Here is a 25587-nt window from a genome sequence, read left to right on the forward strand (position 1 = left end):
CTTATAAATTAAATTCAACATTCTGAAGTTTGTATTTGGTCTGTTTCTGCTTTCTCTTACTCTTTGGCAGTATTAGGATTTGAACACAGGGCCTCTTACTTGCCAAGAGCAACTCTGCCACTGAGAGACACCTCCAGCTTTACGTCTGTTGAAACTAACATTTCTTTTTTTTGTTGGTCATGGGGCTTGAACTCTGGGACTGGGTGTCTTCCCTGCGCTCTTCAGCTCAAGGCGAGCTCTCTACTGCTTGAGCCACAGCAGTCCTTCCGGTTTTCTAGTGGTTTATTGGAGATAAGAGTCTCATGGAGTTTCCTGCCTGGGCTGGCCTTTGAACGGTGATCCTCAGATCTCAGCCTCCTGAGTAGCTAAGGATTACAGGCATGAGCAACTGGCACCCAGCGAAACATTTCTCACACTACATCTTTCATTCTTTTGAGTTTTTTTTTTTTTGTGCTAGCACTGGGACTTGTACTTTTGCTTGGCTTTTTCCACTCACTACTTGAACCATGCCCCCATTTCCAGCTGTTTAGTTTTTATTTTTAATTTTTCCTGCTGGTTATTTGGAGATAAGAGTCTTCAGGTTTTCTCTGCTCAGACTGGCTTCAAACCATGATTCTTAGATCTCAGCTTCCTGAGCTAGGTTTACAAGTGCTAGGATTTTTCCACCCTCACTATAGGAGAAGCTGGTCTCAAACTTGTAATCCTCCTAGCCTTGGTCTTAGAAGTGCTGTGATTTCAGGCATGCACCATTACTCACAGCTTTCTTTTTATGTTAAAGACCAAACTTCTAAGAAAACCTAGTAGCCTACAAAGGGAACACTGTACATTAAAAAAAAAAATGGATATACTTACTTGTCATCTCTTTCAAGACAATGAACTAAAATAGGTAATATTCCAGATTTTATTAAATCATCAATTGGTGGATTTCGATCACTGGACAAAAGCTTCCTGTAAGATATATATACACATATATATGTAGATATATACACCTCATAGAAAACTTAGTAACTACTAAAATTAAATTCAAATTAATATGTAATATATATTATTCTAAATCTGAATATCAGGCAAATTACCCTCTTTGAAAGGTTATTTTGTAATCTATAAAATGTAACATCCTAATTATAAAGATGAATTTGTAAATTAACAAAAATACTCAAAAATGAGAAAAATACAGTAGACATATTCTCATTAGTACACTGTTATTTCTCCAATAAAGTTCTGAATAAGGCTTCTAAAAAGACAACTAAGTATTTTCTTTTTTTTTTGGTCGGTCGTGGAGCTTGAACTCTGGGCCTGAGCGCTGTTCCTCAGCTCTTCAGCTCAAGGCTAGCGCTCTACCACTTGAGCTACAGGGCCACTTCCAGTTTTCTGGTGGTTTATTGGAGATAAGAGTTTCATGGACTTTCCTGCCCAGGCTGGCTTTGAACCGTGATACTCAGATCTCAGCCTCCTGAGTAGCTAGGATTACAGGCATGAGCCACCAACGCCCGGCTACAACTAAATATTTTTATGTACTAGCTTTGTATTTAATTTTGATCCCAGAGAAAATAATTGGGTAAACATCTTCAACATAGCATTTACCCCACTAAGAAAGAAATTAAGAGTTCACTGAAGTATTTAAAGTTAGTCATACTACAACAGAGTAAGGACAAGTGCAGGTAGACTTTCTATGTTTACAACTGATAATCATGAATTCTTCATCCTATTCTATGCATTGATGTCAAAGTCATAAAGGCATGATACTCATATAGCAACTAAAGACAAATGGACTGTGGAATATGCAAGAAAACAAAGAGCTCCTAGAGATACTGAGTTGAGCAAGACAGACCATTTTCTCATGGAGCTTGTAAGATTAAAAACAAAACCTAGCACCCTACTCCTCCCTTTTTTGGTACAGGTCTTGGAGGCCTGAACTCAAAGGTCTGGGCTTTGTCCCTGAATTTTGTTGCTTAAGGCTAGTGTGCTACCATTTGGTGGTTAATTGGAGATGAGTCTCACAGATTTCCCTGACTGGGCTTGGCTTCCAACCTGATCTTTAGACCTCAGTCTACTGAATAGCTAGGATTATAGGCATGAGCCACCAAGTCTGTCAGTACCCATTTTAATATGTAGGAAACTGCTTGTCTAGCTGATAAGCCCTCAGTGTGGCCTAACACAAGTCTTCATTCCATCACTGGAATGCCTGCTATATAAAATCAAGGCCAGGGGCTGGGAAGGTAGCTCAGTGGTAGAGCGCTTGCCTTGCATGTATGAGGCCCTGGGTTCGATTCCTCAGCACCACATAAACAAAAAGAAAAAAGCCGGAAAGTGGCGCTGTGGCTCAAGTGGTAGAGCGCCAGCCTTGAGCTGAAGAGCTGAGGGACAGTGCCAGGCCCAGAGTTCAGGCCCTATGACCGGACCCCAAAAAAAAATAAAAATAAAAAAATATAAAATCAAGGCCTAACAAAAATTTGCCAGAATGGAGGAAGGGTGAGCAAATATAGTCATGTGATTTGATGTAAAAAGAACTATATATTAAAAAAAAAGGAAGATTAACCAAATCATCTCCTTATATATACACGAAGCGAGGGCACAGTTAGCCCCATTAATCAATCTTGTTGTCTATAACAGGAGTTCTATTACACCATTTCAATCTAATTTCTACACCATTTGCAGCCTACTCTCCTCACTAGGAAGACCTTGCCAGCTACTCAAACTCTGTCACTTCAGAGTTCAGTTCCAGTTCCATGTGTTCATTATACAATAACACCTTTGAGTTTTTACACAGTGTAGTCTCACACTTGCTGTTGAAAACCACTATTTAAATAGTTCTATATTCTCAATTATATACTAAATTTCTTAAAAGGAGAAAAATTATCAAAGAAAAATTACATGAGTGTGCACATCCCCAGCACATAAATCACAGTGCCACCATGGCATATAGAATTATTAGTGTAACACAGTGCTTAGCACAAACAGAAATGTATCAAGCAAAAATAAATTCACCCCATTATAAAATAAAATTGGTCACACCTCCATTCAAAGTCTTAACTCAGTTTTTCTCAATTAAGAATGTGAGAAAACAAGAGAGAAGATTTAATGAAGATAATTGAGCCAACTTTGTGTATAGCTACTTAATAAAAAAAATTTACTGCTTTACTAAAGACAGTTTTTAAAGAGAAATAACTTTCATTCTTGACAATAAAAGACATAATATCTACAACAAATAATATGGAATCACGTGCTACTGTGCTGATTTGTGTTAAGACTTGTTTTATCTATTCTCAGTTGTTTCTTTATTATTGTGAAAAAACATAGTCTTGGAGTTAACTTTTTGGCAGTACTAGGATTTGAATTCAGGTCCTCATGTGCTAGGTATACTCTACCACTGAGTCATACTCCCAGAAAAATCTTAGAGGAGTTATTTTGAAAATCAATTTTCTCTTGTATGTTTCTCAAGACAGTCTCAGGATCTCCCATGGATCCCCAGAGCACATACTTAAGGGCTGTCTCAGGAGAAGTACACTTGTTCTTGCAGAGTTCATGTTGAGAAGAATTTCTTCCCCTAACTACCAAGCACCAACCCTTCACCACTCTAATGAGAAATGTTCTGTGATTTTTTTCTCCCTATCCTCCAAAGCCTCTCTAAGACACTTTCACCTGTGAAAATGTTTTATTCCAGTTGAAACTATACTAACTAGGATCACTCACATCATTTTTCTACTAACAACCCTAACGTGATGTTATTGTTATATTCATAAATATAAAAAGCAATCCTAGCCAGGCGCCAGTGGCTCACGCCTGTAGTCCTAGCTACTCAGGAGGCTGAGATCTGAGGATCACGGTTCAAAGCCAGCCCGGGCAGGAAAGTCCGTGAAACTCTTATCTCCAATAAACCACCCGAAAACCGGAAGTGGCGCTGTAGCTCAAGTGGTAGAGCGCTAGCCTTGAACTGAAGAGCTGAGGGACAGCACTCAGGCCCAGAGTTCAAGCAATCCTGTATTGTATCATAGTACAACTATGTGTTTTCTAACTTATTGGTTAATACAATGTTTCAGAAGCTTTTCTATCTTTTCCTATAAAGTATGACAGCATAGGTTTCCCAATAGGAATGTACAAAATGACTTGATATTTTGGGAAGTTATTGGGAGTGTACATGTAGCCATACATTTAGTGTCTACTTGTCATATACAATGATATAGTATGCTTTAATTCAACTTACTGTTTGGGTAACATGAGCATTATCTTCTACCTGGTAAGGGTCTAAAGAATCTGACATAATGCTCAGATCTCAGCCCCTTGAGTAGCTAGGATTACTAGCCAGGCGTGACCCATGGCCAATAAAGTTAAATTTGACGGACAGTATTATTACTTAAAGCTGTTTCTAAGATTTAACTTACCTAGCAGCTTGAACTGCACTTAATTGGATTCCTTGGTTATCACTCGAAGCATTCTATATAAAAAACAAACAACGACCATGATATAGATACACAGTAAGTAGTTGTTGACTACAACAAATACGAAAGGTAATAATATTCAACTTACCTGAACAATAGCTTCTAAAGAGGTATTTTGCTAGGAAAAAGTTAAAAAGAAAAGAAAATTAAAAAGACCTTAATAGAGGACAGCTGTAAACCTTTCATTGATAGTTTTAAGTTACTAGAATAGCAGTAACTTACCACTCTATAATCACCATCTATATCAGAGTCTTCACAGATATCTTCATGTGGTACATTCCGTCTCTTCAAGAGATGCTCATCTCTTTTATTCTTATAAAACACACACACATACACACAAGAAAACCATACAAACACTTTCAGTTAAGAATACGAACAAGATGCATATTTTCACAAAGTCAGGCAATCAAGTGCCTTCAAACTGAAATACAGTGCCTTAAAAAGAAAATAATTTTCAATGCAAAAACTTAAGCCAAATAGTGAATTAAACACTTATCTGACCACAAATTGACTCCCAAATTCCAATTACTACATTTCCAATGTACTGTGAACTACGAAAAATTTTTTTTTTTTTTTTTTACTAGAAAGGATGGTGTATATTTTAAGCCAGAACCAAACACACACACTTAAAAAGTACTAAACCCTTCACACACACATCATCTGGGAGCTTCTCTCATCACCTAAAAGCAAAGTCAAAGCAGATGTTGGGCAGTTTAAAACGAGACAAAAATCAATCATGTCTTACAAAAATTCAAGGGCCATTTTAATTTCACTTAAAACATTTAAATTTACAATTAATTAACATTTGAAAAGTGGATAAAACTTTTAATTAACTTTTAACTTTTTACCTTCAGAGAGCGTAACTACTTATTAACAGCAGAACTATTTAGTGTAATAATAACTCTATGACTTATACTTTGTCAAGCCCAGTAAAATTGCCAAAAATAATCATTTAACTTGATTGTATCTATTTCCAGGGGATAAACTGTATTTTAAGAGTTTTTCAATTTCAATAGCTTTTCAAACGTAGGCAATTTTTTCCTTCTTCAAAAGAAGATGCATTGAACCTTAGAGACTGAAAAAGGCATAACTATATTCAGTAAATAAACCTCCATTATACAATAGCTTATACATTTTACCTAAAACACTAACATATTTGCTATCTGCTACATGTTAGAATTATCGACCAGACTCACCTTCCTTAATTCAACTACAACTTCATTTCGTTGTCTTCTCATAGTCTACAAAACAATTTAAAATTTTTAATCAGTTCAAAAAACTTACTCAATGATTTAACATATACATTTAATCTTTTTATCTAGTCATATATGTACATCTATAGTTTGCTTACAAGATCCTACTCTAAAGCTGTATAAATTTCTGCCACAAATTCACATTTCAAAAATATTTAAAAAACTAGAACTTCAGATTTATGCAGGGGCTGGGAATGTGGCTTTGGTGGTCAAGTGCTTGCCTATCATGCATGAAGCCCTGGGTTCGATTCCTCAGTATCACATAAACAGAAAAAGCTAGAAGTGGTGCTGTGGCTCAAGTGGTAGAGTACTAGCCTTGAGCAAAAGCAGCTCAGGGACAGTGCCCAGGCCCTGAGTTCAAGCCCCTGGACTGGCGAAAAAAAAATTATGCAAAAAATAGAGAGGTACAAAGGAAAAAAAGGCCATAATCTTATCCTCGTGTAAATTAGTGACATTTAAAGTCAATATGCACAAAACTGGTAAGTTCACCTGATTTAAAAAGGGAGGGGGAGGACAAAAAGCCTTCAGAGCCTTTCTACTCATAAAGGCTTTTCCAAAGACTATTAGATTTACTACACCAGTAAGACCAATGTCTGTTTTGTTCTTCACTTTACTTTGGTTCACTTTATTTATAGATCTTGGAGGTCTTCTATGGTGGCATGTTAACTATTCTATCACATATTGTGACCACTCATTTTTTAAAAAAATATAATTTTATTGTTATTATTAAGGTGTTATACAGAGGGGTTAAAAATTTGTTAAGTCAGGAAGTGGCGCTGTAGCTCAAGTGGTAGAGCGCTCGCCTTGAGCTGAAGAGCTGAGGGACAGCGCCCAGGCCCAGAGTTCAAGCCCCACGACAGACAAAAAAAAAAAAAAAAAATTTGTTAAGTCAGGTAATGAGTACCTTTCTTCTTTGGATGTTACTCACCCCTCATTTTTTTAACCTATCTTTTATCTGTAAGTAGTTATACAATGGAATTGTCATTTAGCAAAGCAGTACAACATCATCCCTCTCAACGTTTTTCCCCAGCCCTCCCATCACTCCTCTTAATTCTGTAGGATATACACTGAATTCCTGGTGGCACCCCCCCCCCCTTTCAGGTGTCTTGTTTTCTCATTTTTAATATTACCTAATACATGGATACATACTCACTGTAAAAAAAGCCAAATATTCAGAAGTTCAAGCTGTTTCTATATATGCATTCACATCAGTGGAAATACCAAATGATAATGTTTAGATGTTGAATATTTCAATTTATATCCAAAACTTATCTTTAACAAGTATATTCCTACTTCTGTGCAAGTGGGAAAGTCCATTTCCCACTTGCACAGATCTGAAACCTTTAGAGCCATATTCCATATTTTCTTTTATTTCCTCCTCATTATTATGCATTCACTCATCCAAAATCCAACTTCACTACCTCTTCTGCCAGTAGTTTGGCCCTAAGTTATTATTGTCACCTACATTACTGCAAACTCCAGACATGTATCCCCGGCTCTTACTCTCATTCCTCCTCCCAGTTTACTCTAGTCACAATAACCATGGTAAGAGTCTTAATTTATGTGTGCTATGGGGCTCCTTTTGATAGCCTGCTAAAATCAAATGGTTATCTTGCTCAGATGGTTATTAAGTAGTTGTACAAAGGAATTTCAATCCCAGAGTCAGCTTATGAATACAATGCTTCTCAGTCAATGTCAACTCTTCCATCTTTCTCCCGATCTTTCTCCATTCCTACCCTCAAGAAGTTCCACAGTTTAAATTTTACATCAGGTGACTGTATTTACTCACACTTCCTCCCTTGGTTTGCAGCCCCACCCAAACATGTTTTGGTTTCTTGGTATTCATTTTGTTAAACAGTTCATTAGTTGTTCAGGAGTTACACCACTGGACTCCTTGCCTAAATATACCATCATTTAATCAATTTCTGTGTATAATGCATACAACATTGTATATGTTATCATGTATGTTTGTATTTTATTATTTTTTGTGATACTGAGATTTGAACTCAGGGCCTTGTGCTGGCTAAGCAGTCTCTCTACCACTTCGGCTACACCTCTAGGCCTATGTTTATAGTTTAGCTCTAACTTCCACACATGAGAAAACATGTGCTGTTTGATTCTCTGAGCCTATTTTTTCCTAGGTCTATTTCCCTGTAATTGACGTATTCTTTCTTACAGATGAGTAAAATTTTGTTGTATACATACATGCACTAAATTTTTCGTGATCCACTCATCTGTTGTAGGGCATCTAGGCCGTTTCCACAACTTTGCCATTGTGAACAGTGCAACAACAAACATAGACATGTAAATATCTACTGTATTCTGACTCGTAATATTCTGGGCAGATGCCCAAGCGTGATATTGCTGTATCTTATGACAGTTCTGTGTTTGTGGTGGTAGTGTTTTTTTGTGGTCATGGGGTTTGAACTCTGGGCCTGGGCACTGTTCCTAAGCTCTTTGCCATGTTGAGACACAGCTGCTTTTTCTGGGTTTCTGGTGATTAACTGGAGATAAAGAATCTTCCAGACATTCCTGCCCAGGCTGGCTTTGAACCATGATCCTCAGATCTCAGCCTCCTGAGTAGCTAGTATTACAGATGTAAGCCACCAACGCCCAGCTAGTTCTGTTTTTTTTTTTTTTTCTGGGTCCGGTCGTGGGGCCTGAACTCTGGGCCTGGGCACTGTCCCTCAGCTCTACAGCTCAAGGCTAGCACTCTACCACTTGAGCCACAGCGCCACTTCCGGCTTTTTCTTTTTTGTTTATGTGGTACTGAGGAATCGAACCCAGGGCCTCATGCATGCAAGGCAAGCGCTCTACCACTGAGCCACCTTCCCAGCCCCGCTAGTTCTGTTTTTTGAGGAATCTCCACACCATATTAGGTGGTTTACATTCCTACTAACAGTACAATAGAGTTGATTTCTCCTCCTCCCTGTGTATGCCTGATAGCATATGTGGTATTCTCATCAGGGTGACACAGAAGCTCATTTTGATTTGATTTGCATTTCTTTTATGTTGAGCAATCGTCATGTGTTATTAGCTATTTTTGTTTCTTCTGGAAAGAAGCCATTCTTGCTGCTTTTATTTAGCTCCTTTGCCTATTTATCAATTGAATTATTGATTTAGGGTGTATGTGTGTGTGTGTGTTAGTTTCCTGAGCTCCTTATATATTCCGGATATTAGGCCCTTGTTGGATGTATAGCTGGTAAAGATCTCCCATTCTGTAGGTTGCCTTTTTATCTTGCACAAAATTTTAAGAATTATATAAAGTTATCTTCAGGCCATATGTATAAAGCAGATATGAATTATAATTGAACTTTATGTGTAGACTTGGGTCCAATCCTCAAGGCATCTCATTATGTATATACAAATATTTGAAAATCCAAAAACACTGGGTCCCAAGGATTTTGGATGAACGATTTTCAACTTGTATTACGAAGACCTATAGGCTATATGAATCGGTATAATGCAAAAACAATAAATACTAATACCAGAAAGCTAGTAAAAATGAGCTAGTGGTAAGACAAGTATCAGAGGGTCCCTTAGCAAGGGCGATCGAAAAGAGAAACCAGTATTTTATTTTCCTTTCCTCTTTTTTTTTTTTGCAGGTCTGGGTTTGGATTCAGGGCCTGGGCTCTGTTCCTGAGCTTTTTTTGCTCAAGGCTAGCAACGGGGGTAGGAAGGTGGTTTAGTGGTAGAGAGCTTGCCTAGCATGCATGAAACCCTGGTTCGACTCCTTAGTAACACATACACACAAAAAAAGCCATAAGTGGTATTGTGGCTCAAGTGGTAGAACGCTAAGCCTTGAGCACAGAAAAGCTCAGGGACAGTGCCTAGGCCGAGTTCTAGCCCAGGACTGGCAAAAAAAAAAAAAAAAGGTTAGCAATCTACCACTTGAGCCACAGCTTCATTTCCTTTATGTGTTTGTGGGGGAGGGAGTGGGGGAAGGTAATGTTTTATAGTAAGAGTCTGAATGACTTTCCTGCCTGGGCTGGCTTTGAACCATGATCCTCGAACTCAGCCTCCTGAGTAGCTAGGATTACAGGTGTGAGCCACGGGCAGCCACTAGAATCCTCTTTATAGTCTCTTCTGTAGTTGAGATGACTAGTGTATATCACCATGTCCCGATATATTTTTTAAATTTTGCAATATTATTTAGCAATCTTTTGCCTTGAAGACTTTTTTTTTTGGTGCTGGTAATGGAGCTTGAACTCAGGGTGTAGGTACTGTTTCTTAGCTTTTCTGCTCAAGGCTGACACCCTATTTTTCTTGTGTTACTGCAGTGCACAGCTTCTTTCTGCCATGTCTGTCCTGTAACTCTGGGCCTCCCGTGCATAGAGGTTCATGCTACCTCACTCAGCTACTGGTTGCGAAGGCGTCTTGCACACATGCCAAGGCTGGCCTCCAAATGGGATCCTCCCCATCTCAGCTAGGATGACAGGTTTATGGTCTTTTTTCTTCTCTTCCTCTTTCTCTTCTTCCCCCTCTCAATTCTCTCAAGGCTAGTGCTGTACCACTTGAGCCACAGCTCCATTTCCAGCTTTTTTAGTGGTTAATTGGAGATAAAAGTCTAATGGATTTTCCTGCCCCAGCTGACTTCAAATAACAATCTTCAGATATCAGCCTCCTCAGTAGTTAGGATTACAGGTGGGCGCTCACCCTCCTTTATCTTTCTTCTCCTTCTCCCTGGGAAGACACTGTAACAGAGTGGCACACATGCAACAGAGTGGTGTGTGTGAAGGTCTAAGGGGAGAGGGCTGTTGATATGTGAGAGCTGTGAAACAGAAAGGAGCCAGGGACAGCACCTCTTTCAAAGGTTCATACCCAGTGACCTACTTTCTCCCATCAGGACCCTTTCCCACCATTGCCCAATGCCATCAAATTATGAATTTATCAATGAGTTAATCCATTTAATCAGAATTCTCATGACCCTGAACCACTGGATCTACCAGCCAGGGAAAAGGCTTCAACAAATAAGTCCTCCCTCTCTCTTAGAAGTACTGGGGACTAAAGCTAGGTCCTCGTGCTGGTGAGGCAGGCCATCTACCACTAGAGACATGCTTCCAATCCCTTTAACACTAGTAATTTTTGAGGCAGGGTCTCACTTCGTGTCTGAGATGACCTAGGCTTTGATCCTGCTTGTGCTTCCCCCTGTCACCAGGGATGACAGGCATGTACCACCACACCCAGCTACTGAGTTTTCCCATAAGCTAGTATTGATAACAGGTATGTGTCAGTATTGCCCAGCCACTGGCTGAGATGGGAGTCTTTCACACTTTTTCGCCTGGACTGGCCTCAAATTTGCTTATTATTTTACGCCAGTACTGGGTCCCTAAGTTGCCCCTTTGCTTTTTCACCAAAGGCTGGCACTCCACCACAGACCACAGCTCCATTTCTGGCTTTTTGGTCATTAACTGGAGATAAGTGTCTCAAGGACTTTCCTTTTGAGACCAGTTTCAAATAGTGTTGTTCATAGCTCACTCGGCCTCCAGTGTTAGCTAGGATTACAAGCATGAGCCACCAATGCCTCAAGTTCTTCCTTTATTTTTCAAAAGGAGCACACTGGAGGACCTTATCAAAACTGCAACTGCTTCCTCATAGCTGCTGTGGTCAAAAAGGAGCCCAGAATAAGTTCTTCCCTTGACGGTTGCGGCTCTGTTTGTTGTAACTGATATGCAACATTTTGGGGAAAAGACAATTGCATTATGGCTGCCACTTCTCAGGGTTGTACTTGTACAAAGGCTGGTGAGTGATGACTGCAGGGGACGGAGTTGTGATGAAATACTGCAACAGGACCAGGTTTCCCAAGTTTCCTTACAGTGTCTGGTATTGAAAACTCCAAGGGAACTAGCTTGTGTTTGGAACTCTTATTGTAGGCTATGGTCTAACCACCAAAACAGTCATCTGATTATCAACACAGCTGGGGAGGAGCTTCTCAGAAGAAAAGAGGCAGGCAAAAAAGAACTGACTAGACTTCAATATACTTTATGACCATTCTGCCCTATCTGGTTTTACCTACTTCCAATTATGGGTGGTAAAGAATAGATTTCTAACATGGGGGGAGGGGTGGAGACACACAAAAAGGACCATACAGGTGGGTTACTTTATGAACTGAGAGAAGCAATACCAAAAACAGAGAACTACTTTGGAAATGAGACAATAATGAGGCCACAGTGATTTATATCAGATTATAAGTGAGTAGAAAGGTAGTGGAAAAGAATGAGAATAAGATTAACTAATGTTATATTAACACAGTCTTCTCTAAAGAAACTGCTCTTTGGTGCTGCCTGTGTGCTCGTTCGGTGCGGACCGGGGACCTCTTTTGTGAAGCGGCATCTGAGGAGACTCCGGCGCTCGCGATGGCGGACGAAAAGCCCAAGGAAGGAGTCAAGACTGAGAACAACGATCATATTAATTTGAAGGTGGCGGGGCAGGATGGTTCTGTGGTGCAGTTTAAGATGAAGAGGCATGCACCACTTAGTAAACTAATGAAAGCCTATTGTGAACGACAGGGTTTGTCAGTGAGGCAGGTCAGATTCCGATTTGATGGGCAGCCAATCAATGACACAGACACACCTGCACAGTTGGAAATGGAGGATGAAGATACAATTGATGTGTTCTAGCAGCAGACAGGAGGTGTCTACTAAAAAAGGGAACCTGCTATTTTGCTCCAGAACTTTGTTCTTATAGACCAAGAACACATTCTTAATTAGAAAACTGCAATTTGGTTCCACCACATCCTGACTACTACAGTATAGTTTTCTCTATTCTTTCATTTTCCCCTTCCCCATTCCTTTATTGTACATAAAGTAACTGGTGTATGTGCACAAGCATATTGCTTTTCTTCTTTCTTTTTCTTTTAAACTAAATGGCCAATGGTATATTTTGATTGACATCAAATGGAGATGGGTTGGGGAAGAATACTGGTCCTGTGAAAATATCCCCCTTCTCCATTCGTGGCATGCACATTCAGCTTTTATCTTTATATTTCAGTAAGTTATTTTGCTCTCACTGTTTTAACAAAAAAAAAAAGAAAAAAACAACAAAAATCCTTGCATACCTTGTTTGATTGGAGAATTTTAATGTTTTCATTTATCATTGTAAAACGAAGGACAATTTTATAACTTTTTTTGTACGTAGCTGTTACATGTAGGGCAATCTGTCTTTAAGTAGGGGTAAATTACTCTTGAAAAAAAAAAGAATCCTAGATAGTTTTCCCTTCAAGTCAAGCGTCTTGTTGTTTAAATAAACTTCTTGTTTAAAATGAAAAAAAAAAACAAAAACAAAAACAAACTGCTCTTTTTAGGAAGACTCCCAAAGCAGCTCCAATGACATGCCTCGCTCTCCACAACTCAGCTGACTGGTGCTGGGAGAGAGAAGGCAAGCACCCCAAGACTCAGGAAAAGCCAATCCATAAGCAGAACAATAGTTAAAATAAAAATCTGCTTTAGCTTAGGCAGTTATAAGCTCAGTCAGATTCTGCTTTTTAGTAATGTGACATAGAATTCCATAAAGCCTAAGAAAGTAGCTAGGAAAAATGAAACTTCGTGGCTGACTTGGCAGTTGGTAGACAGTACGCAAAAATGCTTGAATTCCCACAAAGTTAATTCTATCTGAAGTATCTTGGACAATGTGAAAACTGTCTCCCCTTCCAGTTCCTAGCACTCCACTTCATTTGACCAAATCCAAAACAAGGTGTTACTTAATTATTATTAATCTAAATAAAAGTGTTTTGTATTATTAAAAGCTTAATTCAGGAAAAAGTACTAGAGTTTAAATTTTATAGTTGCAGAAACGAAGGCTTAAGAATATTAAATTTCACTAATGGCATATAGTAATAAAATCCAATATTAGGTCTTCTCATTCTAACAACACACTTTCCCACAAGCCTCAAGGAAAAACTTAGCAGATACAAAATATTTAGAATTTCCTTTCCCTTTAACTTTAAGGCTTAGTATAAGTTTGAGTTTAGTAAAGGAAACAAAGCAATCTACAACAAGCCTAACTCACAATGGTTGAACATCCCCCACAGGATCAGCTTTAAGGCTGGGGATGAGCGGTATTGATGTGCCTAAACAGGAATTGAGCCTGTGTTACTCACTGATCTGACCTCATTGATTACAACAGAGCCTCAGACCTACATGCTGAATAAATATTTGCTGAGTAAATGAACTTAATAAAGAGAAAGGCTAGATAGAAGGAAAAGCCAGTGAAAAAGAGTTGTTGGGAGAAATTCAATGATGACCCCACAGTAGTATAAAATTGTTATAGCCCTAATTTCTCTTGAACTTTCTTTGTTATTACCATAATAGCATTATTACTTTTTGTTGGTCATGGGTTTTGAACTCTGGGCCTGGGCGCTGTCCCTCAGCTCTTCAGCTCAAGGCAAGCACTCTACCACTTGAGCCACAGCGCCACTTCCCAGAATAGCATTATTTAGACACAATTTACATACCTTATGGTTCACTTATAGCGTACAGAGAAGTGTTTCTTAGTATACTTACAAAGTTATACACTGATTGCCACTACTTAACTCCAAGTGACTGTCGTCCCTACAAAAACAACCCATACCTAAAAGCATTCATTGTCCATTTCCTTTTTGTCCCAACCACTGATTACTGTGGTAATCAGTGTCCTTACAGATTTACCTACCAAGTCAATAACGTAATATTATCAAATATATCTTGTCCACTGATGTACAGCTCCTAAAAATCTTGGAGTTTAATTAAGAGCACTGTTGGGAACTGGGCACCTGGTGGCATGTGTTTATAATCCCAGCACTCAAGAGGAGTCATAGGCAAGAGAATGAAAGGTTCAAGCCCAGCCTGTTCTCTATATATGACACTGTCTCAAAAAGAAAAACTAAACAACTGTCTTCAGCATGCTGATGTAGCAGCTAGGGGTTTGGAGTATGGGTGGATCACAAAAGAGCAGAGGGCATAATTAGGGGGCTGGGACTTTTCAGCTTCCCCAATCAGCCAGCCAGAAGAAACAGGTAGAAGGTTAAAGTGATAATCTTTACCAATAGCCAATTATCATACACCTACAAGACAGGGCTTCCAAAACAATAAAAAAAAAAAAAAAAAAAAAACTTGTTTGGCATTTCAGCTAACAGTTATGGATGGGAACCTTTTCTCTGCCAAGGCCATTTGGACATACATAGGCAGGCCAGATGTTCCCCAAACAAATGGAGCAAAATGTGTTGGTACCTGGAGGGTGGCATACTGGGCGAGATCCACACCCCATTTCCACATTATCTGCATCCCCATAAACCTTCAAGTAAACTGAACCAAGGGAAGAAGCATAGCAATCCTGACTTATAGCTAGTCCATCAGATGTGCAGGCCACAACCTGTGCTGGCTCCTACCATCTGAAAGGGAGGGGCAGGCAGTCCTGCAGACCTGAGCTTTCAACCTGTGATTTGATGCTATCTCTGCATCAGAAACTCATTTGAGAACAGTCAGCTGTTCGCCACAAAAGAACTGACTGCTTACTTTGGGGCTTAATATTATGACATTAGGAAATGTGTATGTGGTCAGAAATACAGCTCTTAAACACCTAAAATTTAGGGAAAATCATAAGATGTCTTTATTTTGGGGAGTTTTTACATACCATTCCATAATCTTTTGCAATTGGTTTCTTAAAGGCAGCTTATTTTCAAGGTACATCTTCTATTCTGTTGCTTTTATCAGTACTTCATTCCTTTTTATAAGAAAATAATACTCCACTGGACAGACAGCACGTTTTGATCATGCATTCATCAGTTTATGGATGTTTCGGGTTATTTTCTAGTCTGGACTCTCATGTGCTTTGTACATGCATTTTCATGCAGAGAAAGGTTTGTAATTCCCCTGGGTTAACATGTCGGAGTGCAACTGCTGAGTACATGTTAACTATTTCATATTCTCAATCACTGCCAGCTGCACTAGATTGAACCCAGCACTTCATTCCTACTTGGCAATGTTCTATCACTGAGCTATGCCCAGCCCAGGGCTGACTACGTGCCCCGCTTTGCATTCCCCTCTGCCATGTGTGAGGGTCCACTTTTGCCACACAAACACTGGGTACTGCCAATCTTCACCACCATCCTGGGAGAGCACGACAGGGCTATCTCATGGTTTGGGTCTGTATTTCTCTAAAGGATGTTGATCACATCTTACTTGCTTATTGGTCTTAAACTTTCCATTACTGAAGATAATGCTGTTTTAAAGCAGGAAAATGAAACGGAATTGGGATGTTTGATAAAACTGTTGATCAACTGGGAACTCAATTTTATACATATACTTGAAATGTAATGAACGTATCACATCACCCTCAAAGGGAAAATAGGGAACCAACCATCTATAGGTGGAGAAGATACAGATGTGTCTTTGATAGTTTTTTTTCTCCTTTTTTTTGCATGCTTCCGCTAGTTTTTGCATGCTTACATAGTTACAGTAGTTGCCTACGTGGCAACACTAGTTTCAATGGAGAGTCTAAAACACAGAAGACTTGCCATGTATGTGACCTAATACTGGCCAATCATAAAGCAACATCACTGTCTGTGATTAATCTGATTGTGTTTTGACCAATCAAAGCTTGGACACTAATACTTTATCTGTTATGAGTTTATGCTTAAACTGACAAGATGGGTTTCTGTTCCCTGAAACATAACTACATAATCTAAAAACCCAGTGATTTCTTTTTTTTTTTTTTGGGTCCGGTCATGGGGCCTGAACTCTGGGCCTGGGCTGTCCCTCAGCTCTTCAGCTCAAGGCTAGCACTCAACCACTTGAGCCACAGCGCCACTTCCGGCTTTTTTCTTTTTGCTTATGTGGTGCTGAGGAATCGAACCCAGGGCCTCGAGCATGCAAGGCAAGCGCTCTACCACTGAGCCAACTTCCCAGCCCAAACCCAGTGATTTCTGATACAAGTTATCAGCCTTCAACATTAAGACTATTGAAAAGATCACAGTACTCTTAAAAGTCATTATTCTGAAGGGAAACAGAAAATACTTGGATTTCATACCTACCTACCAAAGAACAAAGAATTAACAATTATTTGAAAAAAATTGTTTTCTTTTTGCACCAGTCCTGTCATTTGAACTCAGGGCCTGGGCAGTATCCCAGTGCTTTTTTTTTTTTTGCTAAAGGAAGGCACTTTTCCACTTGATCTACAGTCCTATCTCCTGCTTTTTGGTGGTTAACTGGAGATAAATCTCACAGACTTTTCTGCCTGGGCTGGCTTTGAACCACAATCCTTAAATCTCAGCCTCCTGAGTAGCCACAATTGCAGGCCTGAGCCACAAAAACCTGGCAGTCCAAATTCTTTTCATCCCTATTATAAAGTCCTTTAAAGAACTTGTATTAATGCCGGGCACCATGGCTCATGACTGTAATCCTAGCTACTCAGGAAGCTGAGATTTGAAGATTGAGGTTCAGAGCCAGCCTGGGTGAGAAAGTCAGTGAGACTCTTATCTACAATTAAGCACAAGAAAACTGAAGTGGCACTGTGGCTCAAGTGCTGGAGTGCTTGCCTTGAGCTGAAGAGCCCAGAGTTCAAGCCCCACAAGAACTTATATTAAAAAAAAGTAATAGTCATTTGTAATAGAAGTGATTAGTCCACAGGCCCATATGGGCAGGCCTGAGACCATTTCAAAGAGCCCACAAGGGCAAATTAAGACACCAATACATGTATGTGGCATATGTACACATGAGTGTCCATGTGGTAAAGTTTACACTTATGCCAAGGGGGACATATTTCTAGTGCCCAAGAAGAAATGAAGACAAGAAACCTTTTCTAATTGTGTGATAAAAACAGGGATTATACATGAATCACTTCTGCAGCAGACCAACTTCTCCAGTTTCAACTATCTCAAAGAAAAGGTACTTGTGCAACTGACTTGTGAATTTAACTAGTGACTTTTGTTAGGAAACATTGTTTTACTTGAAAGAATGACAAAGGAATTATGGTTATTCAGATTCAGTATCTGGCAGATGTTTTACAGAAATGAACAAAGACAGGAATGCATTTCAATATTTACTGCTAATAGGGTTACTTGGGGTTTTACATGAAAATTAGAATTTTAGAAAATTTGTATCCACCACTGAGGTTTCTGATACTAGAGTTATTTAACTGTGTGCTGACAATAACTGCATTTTTTTTTCACATCAGCATTTAGAAAATCTGCATAACAAGTTTTTTTTCTGTTGTTGCTCAGGGATATGGTTTTTTGTTTTTTTAAATATATGTCACAAAATTAGGCATGAGTAAAAGATACATCTGAACCAAGTCAGACCAACACCTATGGACCAATAGATTTTAACAGTGTAAGAAAGGTTTACCGATGTGGCTTGTTTTATTCTGTAATTAAGAAATAATCATATGCCAGGCGCTGGTGGCTCATGACTATAATCCTACTCCCGGAGGCTGAGTTTCTGAGGATCAAGGTTCAAAGCCAGCCATCTTCTATTAACTACCAGAAAACTGGAAGTAGCACTGTGGCTTAAATGGTGAGGCTTGCCTTGAGCTAAAGATCTCAGGGACAGCGCCTAGGCCCAGAGTTCAATCCCCACAACCCACAAAAAACAAAAAAAAAAACCTCCTGCCAAGCACATGTCTATAAAGCTACTCTGGAAGAAGAGATCAGGAGGATCAAGTTTGAGGAGAGCCCCACACTCACCTCAAAATGAGATCTCCATCTCAAAACAAAAAGCTGGTGGCATATATCTGAGGTCCCAGTTATTAGGAGTCATAAATATGAGGCTTGAGGTTTGAGGCCTACAGAGGGCAAAAAACATGGAGACCCTGTAAAAAATAACCAAGGCAAAAAGGGCTGAAGTATGTATTCCAAGGGCCAATAGGAATTAGGGCCTGAAGCTGACCTGTCCCCCACAAGAAAAGCCACAAATGAAACTCTGAGGATCTTAAATGAGACTTGTGCACCAAGCACATGTTGTCCTTGTTTAGTAGGTGTCAATCTGAAGACTGTTGTATTAACTACAAATAATGGAGTCGCCCTGAGTTTTTGTTTTTTTATCAAACCTACAGTGAAAACATACAAAACAGATTGTGTTCTCTAGTGTTTAAAGTTCACAAATGATATACAATCCCCAAAATCTCTCTGAGGGAACAAAAGAAACACCTAGTACTATTATACTTCAGAGATTTGATACTAGTGCTTTCATACAAAACCTTTTAATAAAATGTGAACTCTGCATTAAGACCAAGAGAAGATAAAGTAATATGGTGTGGTATGGAAAGTACAGACTTTACATTGACACACTGGGCTAAAATCATTTCTTTGAATGTTAGCTGTTTATGTCAGAAGCATAAGAGTTTCTTCTTTAAGATGAATTAACTTCTATTTAATAGGGTTGAGAGAAACTGATATTATAGATAAAAGAATATATAGTTCAAAAAGTTTCTTTTGGGGCTGGGAATATGGCTTAGAGGTAGAGTGCTTGCCTACCATGCATGGAGCCCTGGGTTCAATTGCTCAGTACTACATAAACAGAAAAAGCCAGAAGTGGCTCTGTGGCCCAAGTGGTAGAGTGCTAGCCTTGAGCAAAAGAAGCTCAGGGACAGTGCCCAGGCCTTTAATTTAAAAAAAAAAAAAAAAGTCCCCTTTGATCATACACTTCTCTCTGCTCAAAACATAACCAGGGACTATCAAAAGCTTTGATGACTCATGAAATTCATCAATAAAGGTCTCAAGAAGGACCTATAATCATTATCAGTTATTAAGGATCAATGTTTAAAAGTTGTATAGTTGTATTAGCGGGGATGGGGGTAGATGGGAAGGGATGGGAAGGGGAAACAAAGGAGCAGGCAACAATGCTTGATAAGAAATGCACTCATTACCTTGCCCATGTAATTGTAACCCTCTGTACGATACTTTCACAATAAAAAAATAAAAAAATTGTTCTATTAAATTAAAAAAAAGTTGTATTAGCCTGTACAAGGCTTCTATACACTAAGGGGGAAAAAAACCAACATTGCTTTTTAAAGCAGTTTAATTCCTTCAAACCTAAATCACCCCTCTAATTCTACCCAATCTTGTATATTCATTCCACATATGTACCCATGAAAAACAATAAACTGATTATCTCTAAAAAAAAGATCAATGAAACAACCCTGAAATGGGTTCCTTTATGAAACCTAGAAACCTAGCAGAAAACATAAAAATAATTTAAATTTCCAACTGTATTTCTATTGGATATTTCGTATTGTCACATGGTTGAAATGGGTTCCTTTATGAAACCTAGAAACCTAGCAGAAAACATAAAAATAATTTAAATTTCCAACTGTATTTCTATTGGATATTTCGTATTGTCACATGGTTGAACTATTACATGAAAAGTAGACAGCAGTTATTTTAAGTATACTAAGTATGCTCCAAGATTTGTGATGAGAGAGGTCAGTCTCTAAAAGTTAACAAGACTTAACAGCTTCACAATGCTCTTGATCCTGCATACTCCAACAATGCACCAAGGCTATTTCCAAACAACAAAATAGACAGTATTATTAAACTCTTGATAGCCAAACAACTTTTTTTAAGTTCAAGCTGACTTCATATCCTTTATTGTGTGGACAATTGCAATCTTCTGGTTATGTAGCATTTTAATATCTAAAAAATGTATCTTCCATTCTACTTCAACCAGAGCACTCATTTTCGGAGGTGGGGGAGGGGCTGGGTCATTTGTGGGGCTTGAACTCAAGGCCTGGGCACTGTCCCAGACCCGGTCTTGCTCAAGGTTAGTGCTCTACCAGTTTGAACCACAGTACCACTTCCAATTTTCAGTGCCTGGCTCACATAACTTATATAAAAAAAAACTATGCAGCCAAGCATTGGTGGCTCACACTTGTAATCCTAACTATTCAGGAGGCTAAGATCTGAGGATCGCAGTTCAAAGCTGGCCCAGGCAATACAGTCTGGGAAACTCATCTCCAATTAACTACCAAAAAGCCAGAAATGTCACAGTGGCTCCAAGTGGTACAGTGCCAGCATTAAGGTAAAATCTTAGGAACAGCACCCAGGCTCTGAGCTCAAGCCCAATTACCAGAATGTGCACGAGTGTGCACGCATGCACGCACGCACGCACACGCACACACACGCAGAGTAGCAAAACAATAGAATGGTATACCGGTCACCAAGCCAGGAGCTGGTGGCTTACATCTATAATCCTAGCTACTCAGAAGCCTGCTATGAGAATCCAGACTTCAAGTCAACTTGTGTAGAGAAGTCCAATTATCTTACCTCCAAATTCACCAACAAAAAACTGGAAGTGGAGGTATGGCTCAAATGGTACAGCACCAGCCAGAGTTGAATAAAAAAACTAAGGGAAAGTGAGAGGCCCTGAATTCAAGCCCAGTAATAGCACATGCACAGCGTGCGCACGCGCACATGCGCACACACATGCACACACACACACACACACACACACACACACACACACACAAAAGTACTAAGAAATAACAGATTGACAGCTATAAATCACTCTCAACCTCAACAATGAGATATTGTTAACTTCAGAAAGGTCACTAATGCTCTGCCTAAACTGCTCTTTAATGTGCAACAGTATGTTTCTATATTTTAAAAAAGCAGGGCTGGGAAGGTGGCTCAGTGGTAGAGCGCTTGCCTTGCATGCACGAGGCCCTGGGTTTGATTCCTCAGCACCACATAAGCAAAAAGAAAAAAGCCAGAAGTGGCGCTGTGGCTCAAGTGGTAGAGCACTATCCTTGAGCTGAAGAGCTGAGGGACAGCGCCCAGGCCCAGAGTTCAGGCCCCACCTCCCCAAAAAAACATTTCCCATTATTCAGTATAAATTAAAAGTACACTGTAACCTAAGATGTACAACAGAGGACAGCCTACAGCAAATAAGGGAATAAGAGAATCAATTGCACTGTATCTTCTTATTCTAGAGGCCCAAAAGAAAAGTTAAAGATAAGATGCTCAGAGACTTGTCAGGCTCTATTAACATATTACCTTTACACTATTCAAGAAACAGATTCCAAGCCCTTCTAGTTTTACAGATGAAAGAATCCAAAGACTTCATTTTTTTCCTCCAAGGTTATACACAAAGTTAGAAACCAGATTTAATTACACTCTCCAACTTTGGACTCTTCATCTTTTCTAGTCAAACTATCATTAGATCAAACAAAAGATGCTAACAATTACCTAGCTATGCTAACATTTGTAGATTTCTATACAATAAAGTGGCCACTAGGCACATGTGACTATTAATTACTTGAAACGCAGCCAGTCTAACAGAGGGATGCTATAAAATACAAACTCCTACCTTCATGCCCGCCCCCCACCCCCAAGCTACAATGACATTTTGGATACAATGGTTTAAAATTCATTGTACTACACTAGCCCATACTTCTTTTCAAAGACTTCCCAATGAAACAAATATCATCATGAGACCTAAATCAAAATGTAGTATTTTCTTATAATTTGTTGTATTCTACATACAAATATAGTAAGTATAATTGAAGGGGGAGAAAATGGTGTTTTAAGAAATAGAGACCATGTATAGAAGAAATACATACAACAGACCATTGTAATGTGCTCTAAAGACAATAAAGGATGTTTGTATCTCATAACAATTACGTGATTTTTTTTTCAGAAGCCATGTGTCTATATGCATGCATGGTTGCCTGTGTGTGTGTGTGTGTGTTTGAACCCAGGGCCTCCTGCATGCTAGGCAAATGTTCTAACATCCCAAGCTCCATATATGTGAGTGGTGCATGTCACAGTAAGGAGAATGTATGACTTTACATTAGAATAATTTCTTCATATGGTAAAGTTAAAATACTATTTCTAATATATACAGATATTGGAAATTAAAGGATGCGTGTCTAATATGCAGTTATATTTATTTTTAAATTACATAATGATTTAATCTCAGTCTCACCATAGTGGCAAGAAATAAACAGGAAAAAGATACTTTTTTTTTTTCCTCCAGGTTCTGGGGCTTGAAATCTAGGCCTAGTTGCTGTTACTGAGCTTTTTTTTGCTCAAGGTGAGCACTCTACCACTAGATGCACAGTGCTACTTCTGGCTTTTTTGAGTAGCTTATTGGAGATAAGTGTCTCATGGAGTTTCCTGCTCTGTCTGGCTTCGAACTACAATCCTCAGATCTCAGCCACCTGAGTAGGCTAGGAGTACAAGCTTGATCCACCAGCACTGATTTTTTTTTTTTTTAATGGTAACTAGAAAATAATCTGGTAGGCCAGGCATGGTGGCACATAGATGTAATTCCAGCACTTGGGAGGCTAAATCAGGGGGATTTTCACTTTCAAGCAAACAGGGTGAGACTAAGTAAATGCCCAGCAAGTCTACTCTCAGGTTTAAGACCAAAAGAAATGCAACATACAATTGCACATAAATGTGTACATGAATGTTCATAACAGCATTATATATAGTAGCTAAAACAGTATTGACAATGTCGAAGGAAGGATGAATGGATAAGCACAATGTACTTAGCCCAAAGGATACATTCTTGTTACAACATGAATTATCTTGAAAGAAGCCAGTTACAAAAGATCAACAATTATGCAATTTCATTTCTTCCAAATATCTAGAGTAGGCCCATTAAAGAGGCAGGAAGTGGCTGTTAGGGGTCGCTGACAGGGAGGGACATCTAATCAATAAGGGTTCCAGTTGTGGATGGTGCAGGTGTTCAAAGACTGGTGATAACACTGCACAACCCATGTCATATGAGGGAAACTACATCTCAGTCAACCTTTGAGAAATATGTCAGGCACTTGATTGTTTTTTCTGGATTTTGTTACTTTGTGGTATTTGATCAATTCTTAAGTTTTAAAATTTGTGATTTTTCCCATTTCAAATATTCATAGTAGCAAAAAAATTTTCATTACACTGGCGCACAATTTACTAAAAACAACCAATTGTACAATTACACCGCTGTTTTTTGTTTTTACACCCAGGGAATTATTTCAATAAAGATGCTGAACTTCTTTCACTAGAAAAATAGATGGAAAGGACAGTATCTCATATCAGCCCTAAGCTAATCTCAGAATTAACAGTCCGCAGCCTGGGCCACCACAGTCTGGGCTAAGTAAAACCACTAACACAGCACAAACTGCATTTAAAGAGATCGAAGGGCTTCATAAAAGTTTTTTTTTTTTTTAAAGGCACCACCTCCATTATTAAGCAAATGCTGAAGTTCAGAAGCATACCATAGGAATCTGAAGATCCAAGAAGACCGAAGGATAAAAATATACAAAAGCACAACTTTAAAAAGTTGACTCAGAACTTGGGGGGGGGGGGGGTGTAGGGGGCAACCACTAGGTGCCTAAATTCTCAATGCTGAAGGAAAGAAGTGTTTTACCCAAACTCTGAGCTGGGTGTCTCTCACACCACACACACACACCCTCGGGTACACAGAGAGCCCCAGGAGCAGCTGTGTATCAGGGACAATGAAGCTTTTTTTCCTCTTCTTTTTTAGATAGTCAAAGTGATAGTGCGGTTGGTTCCACAGCCCACCCGCAACGTGGCAGGTGGAGGGAAAGGATGCACGCGTGGACGGCCTTGTGTACCCCTGGCTTTCTGTGTAAGGATGCAGTTCGTGGTCCTCCTCGGCACGGGTGGCCAAGCTGAAACGGGGGTACGCTTTGCCTGGAGGATGGCACCCCGTGAGGCCTGCGTACGTGGTGAACCGGGCCGTGGGAAGCCCCATGAGCACCTCCGGGACGGCCTCTCAGCGGCGTGGAGAAGTTGACTCCTGCAGTTGGACGTGGCGGGAGGCAGAGGACAGCGGGAATCCAGAAGACGGGAGAGGCAGAGGAGCAAACGCGCCTTGCCGTGGAGACGCCTCGGGCCACGCTAAGGAAGTTCCCGGCCCGCACTTGGCGGCCCCCATGCCGGTCCCCGGAGGCCCCTTCCCTCGGTCCCGATCCCCAGCCGGAACCTCGCCGGCGGCCCAGGGCCGGGCCGGGCCGGAGCAGCGCCCGCCGCGCACGCACGCTGCCTCCGCCCCGCCGCGCCCGGCCTCCCCGCCGCGCCGCCCGGCCGCTCGCACCCGCGGCGGGCCGGCTCCGCGGGGCAGGCCTAGGCCGCGCCGGCCGTGCCCGCGCCCCGCTCACGGCGAGGCCGCGGCCGGCTCCGGCCCTCACAAACTTCCCGGCGCGTCCGGAGAGGCGTCACCGCCGCCGCCGGCCCCGCGCCGCCCGGCCCCCCGCGCCGCCCGGCCCGACGCTCGCGGCCCCCGCCCTCCGCGCCCCCGGAGTTTACCTCCAAGTCGCGGCCTTTGTTCTTGAAATTCTTCAGCCGTTGGTTGTCTAATTTCTCGTTGTCCGCCATGGCCGGGCCGGCGACTCCTGCTCCCCCCCCCGCCCGGGCCCCGCGGGATCCGCCCCAACCTCCGCGCCGCACCGACACTCCCAAGACCCGGGCCGCCGCCGGGGCTGCCGCTGCCGGAGCCGGCCGGCCGGCCGCCTCCTTCCGCCCCTCACCGGCCTCCGCCGCGGCCTACCCTCCTCTCCCCACTGCCCCCAGCCCCAACACTAGCGTGGCGGCGGCGGCGGCGGCGGCTCCGGCGAAGACAACCGCGGGCCCGGGCGGCGGCAACGGCGGCGGAATGTGCGGCCGGCTGAGAGGGGGAGGCAGCCTCGGTCTGAGGCCCGGCGCCGCGGCCACGCCCATCGCCGCCAGCCCCGCTCGCTCATTGGCCGACCGGGCTCCGGCGCTCTCGGCCAATCAGAAGCGGCGATAGAGCGCGGGGAGGCGGAAGAGCGGACGGAAAGGGGAAGAGCGGGTGGCGGGGCGGGTTCGCGGTGGGGACGGCGCGCAGGGGCTGGGTCGGTTGGGACTGCTGCGGAGCCCTGGACGGAGGGGAGGACGCCTGGTTGCCGTGGGTTGGAGACGAGCCGGGTGGAAGAAGGGGAGGCCG

The 25587-nt window shown here is 41.1% G+C and overlaps 2 protein-coding genes and 1 non-coding gene across 3 annotated transcripts in view; 2 read left to right on the forward strand and 1 right to left on the reverse strand.

Annotated features, from left to right (window-relative positions):
* Kpna4 (karyopherin subunit alpha 4) overlaps positions 1-25192 on the reverse strand; it is a 53863-nt gene extending 28671 nt beyond the window's left edge. Inside the window, exons 1-6 of the mRNA XM_042685370.1 lie at positions 24930-25192; positions 5636-5680; positions 4662-4751; positions 4528-4557; positions 4383-4435; positions 853-948 (exon numbers count right to left, since the gene is read on the reverse strand). Coding sequence (XP_042541304.1) covers positions 853-948; positions 4383-4435; positions 4528-4557; positions 4662-4751; positions 5636-5680; positions 24930-24998 — 383 coding nt within the window. The 5' untranslated portion in view covers positions 24999-25192. The remainder of the gene's footprint in view (positions 1-852; positions 949-4382; positions 4436-4527; positions 4558-4661; positions 4752-5635; positions 5681-24929) is intronic.
* Positions 11254-11389, forward strand: LOC122112957. Its single transcript, XR_006148333.1, has one exon. It is a non-coding gene; the product is annotated as a small nucleolar RNA SNORA16B/SNORA16A family (small nucleolar RNA).
* LOC122112544 (small ubiquitin-related modifier 2-like) lies at positions 11974-12877 on the forward strand. The gene has a single exon (XM_042685371.1). It carries the CDS (start codon positions 12049-12051, stop codon positions 12310-12312), a length of 264 nt encoding a protein of 87 aa, XP_042541305.1. The 5' UTR covers positions 11974-12048; the 3' UTR covers positions 12313-12877.
* Positions 25193-25587: the final 395 nt, after the last annotated feature.

Source organism: Dipodomys spectabilis, unplaced genomic scaffold (genome assembly GCF_019054845.1).
Source record: "Dipodomys spectabilis isolate Male_0828 unplaced genomic scaffold, ASM1905484v1 ptg000095l, whole genome shotgun sequence".
In the NCBI taxonomy this organism is placed as follows: domain Eukaryota; kingdom Metazoa; phylum Chordata; class Mammalia; order Rodentia; family Heteromyidae; genus Dipodomys; species Dipodomys spectabilis.

Excerpts from the sequence above, each read along its gene's own strand:
- LOC122112544 (XM_042685371.1), top strand. The coding sequence starts at position 12,049 with ATGGCGGACGAAAAGCCCAAGGAAGGAGTCAAGACTGAGAACAACGAT.